This window comes from Benincasa hispida, chromosome 8 (genome assembly GCF_027475165.1).
Source record: "Benincasa hispida cultivar pf3 chromosome 8, pf3_genome.v1.1, whole genome shotgun sequence".
Lineage (NCBI taxonomy): Eukaryota > Viridiplantae > Streptophyta > Magnoliopsida > Cucurbitales > Cucurbitaceae > Benincasa > Benincasa hispida.
In genome coordinates this window covers 37,804,103-37,816,156 of record NC_143485.1, presented here as the reverse complement: position 1 = coordinate 37,816,156, position 12,054 = coordinate 37,804,103, and the positions used below count along the sequence as shown (strand labels likewise).

The following is a 12,054-nucleotide window of genomic DNA, read 5'->3' as shown; positions in this document are numbered from 1 at the left end:
TATATTGTATGTATTTCGGTCACGGTGAGATCGGAGCGATCTGAACGCGTTCATGGAACTCTTAAATATGAGATCCTTCAACTACATGCGAGATTATGGATTCATTGCAATAGATGTTTGGGCAACCGTCCTCATAGATCAAGTACGACACTTTAAAGTTCATTTTCAAAGGCCGAATGCACGAGAACACATTCTCAATTGCTTCTTTAATGGTTGATTCCGTATCTTGAACAATATGGTGGCACACCCTCTTCTAGCCCGAGAGGGGTTTAGTCATAGTAGGACTATGATCTATTATTCATTAGAGGAATTAGTGGTACTTGAGGAGTTAGATGTAACTATAGGGACAAAATGGTAATTTGGCCTAGCTGTACTTACGAACAATTTGTGAATGGTCATCGTACTGTTGATTGGATATATCCAATGAACATGGGAATATATCATTAGTGCGAAGAGTGCAGTTGTTAGTCTTAAGTGGAGTGCCCAATAGTTAACAGATGGTGAATAATGTAATTAAAGATTTTAATTAATTATTCACTTACCGTTGGAGCTTCAAGCTATAAGTCCATAAGGTCCCCTTGGTAGCTCAAAAGAATTTAGTTGAGAATGAATTTTTTGGTTAATTTGAATAATTCAAATTAATAGAGGGATTTAATTATGTATAATATAATTTTCATAATGTATTTGATACGTTATAGTTTAATGAGAGAAAACAAATATTTGAATGAGATTCAAATATATTTTCTATGAATGTGATTCATAGTTGTTAAATTTAATATAAATATGATTTATATTACATGCCATAAAATTGAGAAATAAACTATAGTTTATATTGTATGTGATACAATATTAAAACTATAGGTTATATGTTATATTTGATATAACATATAATTTAATATAAATAATATAATATGATAAGTTAGTTATGATATTTATTTATATTATTTTATTACTATTTGAATAGTAACTTCCCCATCTTTTCTCTCCAACCACTTTAGTGTGTGGTTATTAATTTTGTGGCAAGAGAAAAAAAAAGAAAAGTTTTTTTCTTTTTTCTCGACGATTTTTTTGCTATTGCTGTTGTATGATTGAGAGTCTTTGCAGAAAAGTTTTGTGAGTTCTTGTGAGAGAATTCTCAATCTACCTCCTCCACCCAAACTTTCCCTCTAACCAAAATAGTCAGAGCTCACCACTATTGGGTTCTCATTCAAGAATACCAAGGACTCTTTATGGTTGTGTCCGGGTTTTGGTTCGAGAATATCTTGAAGAAGGTCTTCAAGAAGTTGCTGATTTCGCTCAAGGTTTGTGACTGTTCGAGGGAGGTTTTGTGAAGAAAGGTTCTTCAAAGTTGAAATTCTTGAACCATTTTACTTGTAAAAGCATGTTGTAGTTTAATATAAATGCATATCTATTTGTATGTTTACTGTAAATTAAGCATTCGATAATTAAATTAAGTATTCCATTTCTAAATTTTACTCTGTTTTCTTTTTACTTTGAACTTGTATTGAAATCTTGAGATTGAGAAGCTTTTTATTCCTAATATAAGCATGATTTACTTCATTTCTCATCCATCCATGCTTTCATTTCTCTCCATCATGAGCAACTAATTTCTTAATGGGTTGAGAAGAATGAACTAGCATTCTTATAAGTTTTGTATAAGTTGAACTTCATCTTGTTTGATGTGTGCTTAATCTATTGCTTCAATCTATCTGACAAATCAGTTTAAGTAGAAATAGCTAACTACTCGAGAGAGTAAGTGGCTATGGAACTCATTAAGTAAGAAAAAAAATAGCTTTAGAGATAAACTTAACTCTCTTTTATCAAAATTAATTTAAGCATGCGTCTTAGAGATAGGATAAATGTGGCTTGAAATACCGAGTGGTGAGTTTGTCATTTTATAAGTTAAAGACATGAACGAATACTTATACATCACTTAAGGGAATGTTAGTGAACGTTTTCAACTCTACTTCATCAATTGATTTTCAATCCCGTTTAATGCATGCTACTTCATTTGTGTTATATTTTTGTCACCACCACCACCCTTTCCTTCACTCAATGCATCACCATCATACACTCACATTCAATGCATCATATCTCCACTACCACTTTCACCATTCACCTATATCCATTCTCACCATAACTTGTAATTAATTCATCATTATACAAACACCTATTAACGCATACATTAGGTCAACCTATGTCTTGCCCATTTTGATTTTTAAATTCAACATTTATTTTCAGTATAAAGTCCCTGTGGTCGACCTTGGTTCTCACCAATACACCTACCTTAAGTTTATACTTAGGCTTAATTTAGGAAAACTTGTAGGAAATAAAGCTTTATCAATATTCGTAGTACCTGAGTTTTTTTCTTTTTTTCTTTTTTAAAAATATATTTTAAGGAATAATACCTTTTTTATCCCTAGGTTTTGGCTTTAGTTTCTATTTGGTCCCTTGGTTTTAAAATGTTACGCATGTAACCCTTAAGTTGTGAGTTTTGTTTCAGTTCATAAGTTTCAAAATGTTACAATTTTACTCTTGAGATTTGAGTTTTGTTTCAATGTGGTCCTTAGGTTTCAAGATTTGACATTTTTAACCTCAAATTTTCATTAAATACTAATTTTTATTTATTAATTAAAAAAACTACGAAATAAAATTTTAAATTTAATTTTAAAGGTGATATGTCACACCCTCTCCTAGATTACCCTTTTAACCCGAGAAGGGATGTGAAGACAACAGTTGTCAACCCTCTTATGACAATTATTGTCCAACCTATTCCTTTGAACTTGTATGCCTTAGCACCTATTGATCTAATAGTAGTTAAAAATCTTATAGCAAATACATACATAATCTCATCTACCACTTGACTATACATGTGCTACTGTTTAGAATATTTACATCCATTTACATTACAATCATTCAGATAACAAACATTTATATTTAGAGCTTTTGACTCCAAAATTCTACCTTGAATCCCAAAACAGGTACAGACAAAATTAGAGTTTAAAACATGATAAATGGACCACCTAAACTCCAAGTTACTAGAGAATTATGATATTGACTAACTGGCATATCTACTCGGCTTCGGAACGTCGACCACTACCTGATGAGAGAAAACCTTTAAAAGAATGAGCTTAAAATTCCATGTGAGTGACTATTTAAATTAAAACAGGCTTCCATACATAAATAACATAACCATGCTTTTCATAAAATATTTACATGATCATTTCCAGGGTTGGGAAATAAAACTTGAAGAATGAAATCGTATCATAATTAAAAACCTGACATAAAACTCATTATCATTTATGCAAAACATCTCTACTCCTTTGCTTGAACATGTGGGAGAGCCCTTTTACTCAATCCCTAATAACCTAGTTGAGAGAGGACCTTTTTGCTCGATTTCATCAACGTCGATAGCATGAGTCATATGTGCACGTAGAACTAGATTGGGTCCTGACCACCTTACCATACCTTCGGTGTCAAGGATCCCTTAAATAACTGAAATATGGGTACCTTACCATACATTCAGTACCAACATTGAAGAATGGCTTATACAAGGCACAAAACATTAAAAAAACATATTACAAGTATATTAACAGAGCACTTATATGAGTTAATCATACTTTATGAATTCCATATCATGGCATAGTGCCTTGTAAACATTAAGTATAAATCATAAGCATAAACAAACTAATATTGCATGCTAAATTCTCATAAGGAATCTCATTTATTTGAAAACATGGGTCATGCGACCAACATATGAATAAAGCATGCGTTTTAGAAATCATGGTTTTAAAATAGCATGTTGAATTGGTTATGTGTTGAAAATCATACGCAAAACTAATCATTAGGAAACATTTATCAAAACTTGTCACTCATTGTCTTAAGCTACTTTTTCAAGGGTCTGTAAGCCTCTCCTATTTCCGTCCGCTGAAATAAGAAAAGTTCTTGGTCTGTATAATTAGTTCCCTTTTGAGTTTAGCACGTAAACTTGATTTCATCACATACTAGTAGTTTCATCGCACCATAACTAAGTTCATTGCATTTTAACCCATCTTATCGCACCATCTACACCTAGTCATTTTACCTATAACCTGGTTGAATGATGGCAACCCTTGCTCATGGGTGCCTAGGAAGTCACGAAGACACGCCTTTATGCCTATGCGATGAATGTGCGCTGCCTAAGGTCGCGTAAATCTTTGCAAATTGCCTATGCGCTTCATCACATACTTTGTCTGGGCAGCTTCTTGCTTATCCTTTGGATGCAACTGCCTGCTTATTCATCCATATTATTATTTCAGATTTCAATCCGGTTAAATTTCATCTAAATGTTCCTTTAATGGATTTGCTCATAGCCATCTTAACTCTTTTACCTTAGAATTTGAGCATCAACTTCCTTTTGATCGATTGGAAATCCTCAACTCTTTCTCAAACTTGCCCTACGGTTCTTCAACACCTTCTGAGCTTTAGATGACAACAATACTTTCTCTTAGGCATGGAAAAATTTTGGCAAAACAATCCCCTTCTTTTCAACTGTTATTTATATGTGAGCTTGTATGAACCATCTAACTTAATTAAATGTCACCTGGCATACTAATCCTCAATTAACATTTCTAAGGCTGCCACCTAACCCACTTACTAGTTGAGTAACTTGGACTCTCCAGCTTAACTTCATCGCATGGGCTTACATCCATGCAGGTCTCCCTTCTAGCCAACGCATACTCAAACAGCGCTACATTACCTCGGTCACCACATCACTAGCCCAGGCATATACTTGCTTGCCTTAGGTGCTCGTGCTTAGGCCTCCCATACATCAATGCCTTCACTAACCTTTACACGTGCCTTCACCGCTTTTTACCATCGTATAGCCCTTGGACCATTAACCGCATAATAACACATGCCTTCATCGCATCTAGTCCTCTGATTTCCATCTAAGTGTTAGTTCTCTTATCTCACCTGAGAGCTCAACTACTCATACTTAGAAAATTTTCTGCCCTCTTCCAACTTTGCCACACGCCTATCTTCCATTGCTTTAAGCTCTCAAGTTTTCTAAGTATTGACTGCCCTTTACGACCTGGGAGCATACCTTCCTAACACTTGGGAAAATTTCTTCTTTTCAACTTTATACACAATTATAACATACTTTACATACATTCAACTACATAAACACCATTAACTCATAATCATAGAAACTTAAACACAATTAATTAGTAAAATAGGTTTAGGGGTTTACATGATAAAAATAGTGAAACTTAATCAATTATAATTCTTTTAACGATTTTTAATCTATTAACATAAATTAACTCTAACGACGGAAATTGAGTATTTGGTGAAAAATACCGATTAAAAGTGTAAATCTTGAAACATAGAGACCAAATTGAAACAAAATTCAAATGTTAAAAGGTAAAATTGTAGTAATTTGAAACCTAAGGACAAATAAAAATTAGAGCCAAATGGTAATGACAAAAAGTTGTTATTTTTCCTTTTTTTTTTTTCTGGTTTGTACTTATCAACGTCACTGCATACATCATCTCCAAAATCCTTTCTTTAATAATAATCGAAGTATTTAATAAAGAATTCAGAAGTTTCAACGGGCCAAACTTTTAAACTATATCAATTTAATTCTATTATGTCCATAAATTTCAATTTTAAGTCTAAAATTATTGGTAAAAATATTCGTTTCAACTTCCGTAGTTTAACATTTGACCTATTTAAATCATTTGGTTTTCTTTTTTTTTTTTTTTTTCATTCTTTGAGTATGAAGAGCTTTTTAAGAAAGAATTAGTATAAAGATTAAATAGTCTTTTAAAAAAACTATAAAGATTAAAATACAAACAATGTTGGGAAGTAATGACCGTTGGAAATTTTTGGTATAATATGGGTTCGAACCGTCCAAACTCTCAAAATTCATATTCAAAACTTAAATTTCAATTTTCTCTTTAATTTGAAATTTGTTGAATTTCTTTAAATTACAAATTACAAATTTACCAATTTATTATACACAAAATTTAAATATAAAATTTAATTAAACATAAATTTAGATATTTAATGGATCAATTAATTTAAAAAAAAACAAGATGGTTAGAATCTGATTAGTAATTTAATTATTTGATAAAAAAATTAGATACTTAATTAACATGTGAACAAATCCTCCCGTTCTGGGAAATTGTCCCTTCCCTTCCTTGACTTTGGAGGAGCTGTCTTGTGGAATACGAAAGGAGAAGACCGTTGTAAAATTCCAGAGTATTCTTAAGAACACCTCCATAACGCAACATCAACCCCCTTATTTATAGCAACTCCATGGAAATGAGTGAACCCATCACAAAACCTTAAACATTCATCGCACTCAGCTAAAGAGAAGATTAAGATATGGCGGAGGAAAACAGAGTAGTGCTTTACGGAATGTGGGCTAGCCCTTTTGCCAAGAGGATCGAACTCGCCCTCAAAATCAAAGGCATCCCTTTTGAATACGTTGAAGAAGATCTCCAAAACAAAAGCCCAGAGCTTCTCAAATTCAATCCTGTTTACAAAAAAGTTCCTGTACTCGTCCACAATGGAAGACCCATTTGTGAATCATCTGTAATTTTTGAGTATATAGAGGAAGTTTGGACCAACAGTGGCCCTTCCCTTCTACCTCAAGATCCCTACAAACGAGCCCAAGTTCGATTCTGGGCTGATTTCGTTCAGAAACAGGTACATGTTTTATGCAATTGCTAATCTGAGTTTTGTAATATCACATCATATCACACAATTTTAGGAAGATTATTTGTAAATATAAGTTTGTAATTGTTTTGTGTTGGTGCAGTTGTTTGAGGGCATGTTTTTATTGATGAAGACGGAAGGGGAAGCACAAGAGAAAGGCATTAAAGAAGTGAAGGAGAAGTTGAGAGTTCTTGAAGAACAGGGGTTGAAGAGTTTGTTGGGAGAGGAAAGTAGTCCATTTGTGAATGGGGATGAACTTGGATATTTGGACATAGTGATGTTGACAGTGCTTGGAATGTACAAGACTCATGAAGAGTTTTCTGGGGTTAAAATTGTGGAAGAAGAGAAGATCCCAACTGTGTTCTCATGGTTGAATAGATTGATAGACCATCCTATTGCAAAGGAGGTAGGTCCTCCCAAAGAGAAGGTTTTGGGGTTTCTTCACTTCATTAGGCAAAAGTTATTACACTCTCAAGCTGCTGCTTAATGAATTAAATACAACTTAAATAAACCCAAGTTAAATTTTGTCTCTAATTTTAATTGTATTTGTATTTCACCCTATGGTTTTCAGTAATAAGATTTAGTATGTTTTGATTGTACTGTTGTCTTTTGTTTAATGAGCTTTTACATTTTTTTTTTTGTTAGAAATATTAAAACTGATTGATGGATGATCAACAAGATGATGAACTAGGTGGCCTACAAAAGAAAGTTCTATGAATCATTTAAACTTTTGAATAAGTTTATTTTCTTAAACTTTCTATATAAGAGTTAAAATAGGTCCATGATACTACTAGTTGATTATAAAAATGAAAAACATTCTCTTAAATGGTCTGAGTTAAAATAGAGAGATGAATATGAATATTTGAAAATTATAACCAACCAAAACCTAAACTCACTCATCTTTTCAAACCAAGAACGACTCAACCAACCAGTTTTCTTGGCCAAACAATCAACAGTATAATTACATAACCTCCAAGCATGAACAAACTTTACACAAATCCAATTTCAAGGCATACAACCTTATATCATTAAGTATATGTTTTAATTTCTCAAAACTATTAAGACTAAAATCTCAACGATAATTGACATGACATTCCTCCTTAGTTGGAGGTTTGATTCTCATTCTCGCAATTGTTGTTCCAAAAAATTGAAACTAAACCTAAATTAGAGGAATTAAACAGATTTTCTTTTCTTCTCTTTTTTTATTATTGAGACAAAAATTAAAATATATAAAATATTTAAAATTAAGAGTAATTACAATTGGTGACATTTTTAGGATAATAGTTCAAGTGTATATAACACATATAACAAAGCCTATCAGCGATAGACTTTTACCAATAATATAGTCTACCAGTTGGTTTATTGTTGATAGACTATCTAAATTTTGTCATGCTTGTAATTTTTTTACATTATGTTATATTTATTAATTTTATAAGCCCAATTGCTATATTTGTAACGGTTCCTAAAGTTAATAATAAGATATCCAGTAAATTTTTTTTAAAAAAAGTTCAGTTTCCATTTCAGAGGAAAAAGAATATTAAATAAATTTCAAATACTTTAGGAGATATTCAAAATTTCAAATTTCATAGTTGGACTCAAAAGAATAAGAAGAAAAAAAAAACTTTTCATTTTAATTTGAATCAATTCCCAACTTGGAATAATGTTGGCCAGAATTGAGAATGAACATAAGAGAACTTTACTACCTTAGAACTTGAACATAGGACTTCTTCAATCCATGTATATTAATATTATCTTAAATTATCGATTGATAAAAAAAGTTAAGCATAAAAATAAATTTAATCTTATATAATCTAACATATAGTCGTGATTTAAGTAGTGGATTAAAATGAGATATTTTAATTAAGATGGGAAGAAAACCTCCATTTCTAGCGAAATGGCTCTACTTTCCTTGACTTTGGAGGAGCTGCCGTGCGGAATACGAAACAAGGAGACACCATCTAAAATTTCGAAGAATTCTTAAAGCCACCTCCATAACACAACATTAACAACCTTAAACATTCTTCATCTATTTCATTCAACTAGAGAGAAGATTAAGATATGACTGAGGAAAACAGAGTGGTACTTTATGGATTGTGGGCTAGTCCTTTTGTGAAGAGGGTCGAACTCGCCCTCAAAATCAAAGGCATCCCTTTTGAATATGTCGAAGAAGATCTCCAGAACAAAAGTCCGGACCTTCTCAAATTCAATTCTGTTTACAAGAAAGTTCCTGTACTCGTCCACAATGGAAGACCCATTTGTGAATCAGCTGTAATTTTTGAGTACATAGAGGAAGTTTGGAAGAATAATGGCCCTTCCCTTCTACCTCAACATCCCTACAAACGAGCCCAGATTCGATTCTGGGCTGATTTCGTTCAGAATCAGGTACATATATATTTTATGTAATTGCTAGTTTGAGTTATATTGTTACGAAAAATTCTAAAAGACTTGGTGCAGTTGTTTGATGGTCTACTTTTAGCAATGAAGACAGACGGGGAAGCACAAGAGAAAGCCATTAAAGACGTGAAAGAGAAGCTGAAAGTTGTTGAAGAACAGGGGTTGAAGAGTTTGCTAGCAGAGGAAAGTCCATTTGTGAATGGAGACGAACTTGGATATTTAGACATAGGGATGTTGGCAGTGCTTGGAAGGTACATGATTTACCAAGAGTTTTTTGGAATGAAAATTGTGGAAGAAGAAGAGATCCCAATTTTGTTCTCATGGTTGAATAGATTAATAGAGCATCCTATTGCAGAGGGAGCTCCTCCCAAAGAAAAGGTTTTGGGGCTTCTTCACATCATCAGGCAAAGATTTCTACACTCCCCTGCTTCTGCTTAATGCTACAGTCCCATCTTTGCCTTCACATGAATACAAGATAAATTATAAACCTAAATTTTGTCTCAGTTAATTGTATCTGTGTTTCACTATATGATCTTCAATGATAAGATTGATTGTATTGTTATTTTTTTTTTCCCCTTTAATGAGCTTTTACTGTTTTTCTTGGACATATTAAAATTGATCCACAGATGATCAATTTAGATGATGAATTAGGTGGCCTACAAAAGGAAAGTTCTACGAATGATTTAAAGTTACGTTTACTAATCTGTGTAATTGTATTGAAATTCTATTCATAGATCAATCATAATGGATCATAATTACAAAGGTAATTTGATTATTTTTTATCACGTTTATTTAGAATTATGAATATGTTACATTTACTATTACTGTCACTATTACTATTTAGGGGTAAATGGTAATGATAACCGTAATGATAACAATAAGTGTGATAAATTCATAATTTTCATATTATAACAATAACAACTATACTTTCTGACATCCTAAATTTTACTATTATTATCCAATATATAGGTCATGACTCATCATTCTACTTAATCATAAAAATGAAGAAAAAAAAATTGACTTAAATGGTATAAGAGTTAAAATATAGTGATGAGTATGAAAATTTTAAAATGATAGAGAAGTAGTACTCCATCTTTGACTGGGGATGTTGCTTGTAGAATGGGTCTAACTTTTAAAACTAATTTTCAAAGCACATCCACATCGAGCCTTTGGAAATTTGGATGAAAGGCCCCACAGACAAGAATAACTATAATTTCAACTCAAGAGCCAAAAAAGACAAGCATTATCAATGGCAGAGGAAAACAGAGTGGTGCTTCATGGAATGTGGGCTGTTGGAAATGGCAGGACCCTGAAAAAAAACAGTAAACGATTACACAAAGAGCAAAACCTACAAAACAGAAACTTGTTATAGGCTGAGTCGCGAAGCTCGCTCTCTTTAAGACGTTTCGCGGCTCTGCCAAAGTGTGTAAGTAGGTCTGAAAATTTTCACGTCGTCTCTAGGATAAAACCGCCAAAAGAAACCCGATCGGAAATGCACGGTTACCAATCGGAACACACACATTGCTCGAAAAACTAAAATGGAAGAGGAGAGGAAAATGAAATGAACTAAAGAATGAATTGTATTTTCGAACTACTGAAGGCCACGCCTTTTATAGGCCTTCAGCGTGAAATGATAGGGAGAGAAAAATGCGGTGAGCCTCAAAACGTGCGCGGATGAAACGCTTGTGTACGGACGAAGCTGAAGAAAGCAAACGGAGTGGACAAAGTGCGAACAGGAGGACCTTTTCCTTTTTTTTCTTTCTTTCTCGGTTAAAAGAAAAAAATAAAGTAATAAAAAAATAAATAAAAATAATAATATTTTTATTAAAAATTAATAATCACACACGCGCCTCGCCCGACTTGACGGAGGCGGCAGCGGCATGCGTGTGGGACGTCCACCAAACCCATATTTGTCTATCTCCTTACTCCCTCCAAAACATGGGTACCTCTTGGGGCCCAAACCCATAGCTGAAGATTGGAGTACATAGGGGAGGCTTCCAATCCCAAATTTTCCAATGTGGGATTCTCCAACCAAAAGGTTGGTTCCTTCTTATTTTGAAAGTTAAATTTTCACCCAACAATCCCCCACTTGGAAATTTAAACAAAAAAAGGAGGAGAGAAAAGTTTTTCATCGAGCAGTTTCAGTCTATACAACACTGTGCATAAGCAAAGGTGTCTTACGACTTAAACCTTTACATAGTGTAGATGATTCAGAATATACTAGAGTAACCCTTGGTTTTGAACTCTATCTCTAACAGCATCTCACACAGAGTGTCATTAGGGTGTAGTACGAAAGCCCGTGCTTTAAGGCCTAGCATGTGTATCCCGGTTTAGTGAATGCTCTAGAGAGTTTACCTAAAAACTCCATAGGAAGCGGCCCTCATTTCCACATTCACATAGATGAGTCTATCAAGAGTACTCCTGTAGCTAGGTACCCCACTTGTCATCAAGTATAGATCTCATTAAGAACTGAGTTCAACCTTTCTTACGCTTCAAGATATCATGCTCAGACTTTAAGTCATAGGAATGGAACTTTGTGTTTGGCTTAGCATGATTCACTATATATCACTCGTGATTAGTTATTACCCATTGAACCTGTTTCTTGGGATCTTCAGCCTATAGGTTGGGGTTTCCTCACTGTGATTCAACTTTCTATAGGCATGAGTCCTATCCTTTCAGAGGTTCTGAAAACCTTTTCTCTGGCCAATCCTTTCGTCAAAGGATCTGCCAAATTTTCATCAGTCTGTATGTGATTCACTCTAACTACACCAGTAATGAGATACTCTCAATGGTTCTGTATGTACGACGTATTTGACGTCTCTTTCTGTTGTAGTAACGATTCTAAACTTTTATGATTGTTGTAGTACTATCGCAATGGATCAATATAGCTGGTACTGGCTTTTCCCATAAAGGAATCTCTTATAGCAGATATCTAAGCCAGCTTGCTTCTTCACTAGCTGT

The 12,054-nt window shown here is 33.5% G+C and overlaps 2 protein-coding genes across 2 annotated transcripts; both read left to right on the top strand.

Annotated features, from left to right (window-relative positions):
* The first annotated feature begins 6,154 nt into the window (after positions 1–6,154).
* Positions 6,155–7,298, top strand: LOC120084204 (glutathione S-transferase U9-like). The gene is made up of 2 exons (XM_039040098.2): positions 6,155–6,690; positions 6,803–7,298. Exons 1-2 carry the CDS (start codon positions 6,367–6,369, stop codon positions 7,184–7,186), a joined length of 708 nt encoding a protein of 235 aa, XP_038896026.1. The 5' UTR covers positions 6,155–6,366; the 3' UTR covers positions 7,187–7,298.
* A 1,259-nt stretch (positions 7,299–8,557) lies between these two features.
* On the top strand, positions 8,558–9,655 carry LOC120084205 (glutathione S-transferase U9-like). The gene is made up of 2 exons (XM_039040100.2): positions 8,558–9,081; positions 9,154–9,655. The coding sequence occupies exons 1-2, from the start codon at positions 8,758–8,760 to the stop codon at positions 9,529–9,531; spliced, it is 702 nt and encodes a 233-aa protein (XP_038896028.1). The 5' UTR covers positions 8,558–8,757; the 3' UTR covers positions 9,532–9,655.
* The last annotated feature ends 2,399 nt before the right edge of the window (positions 9,656–12,054 follow it).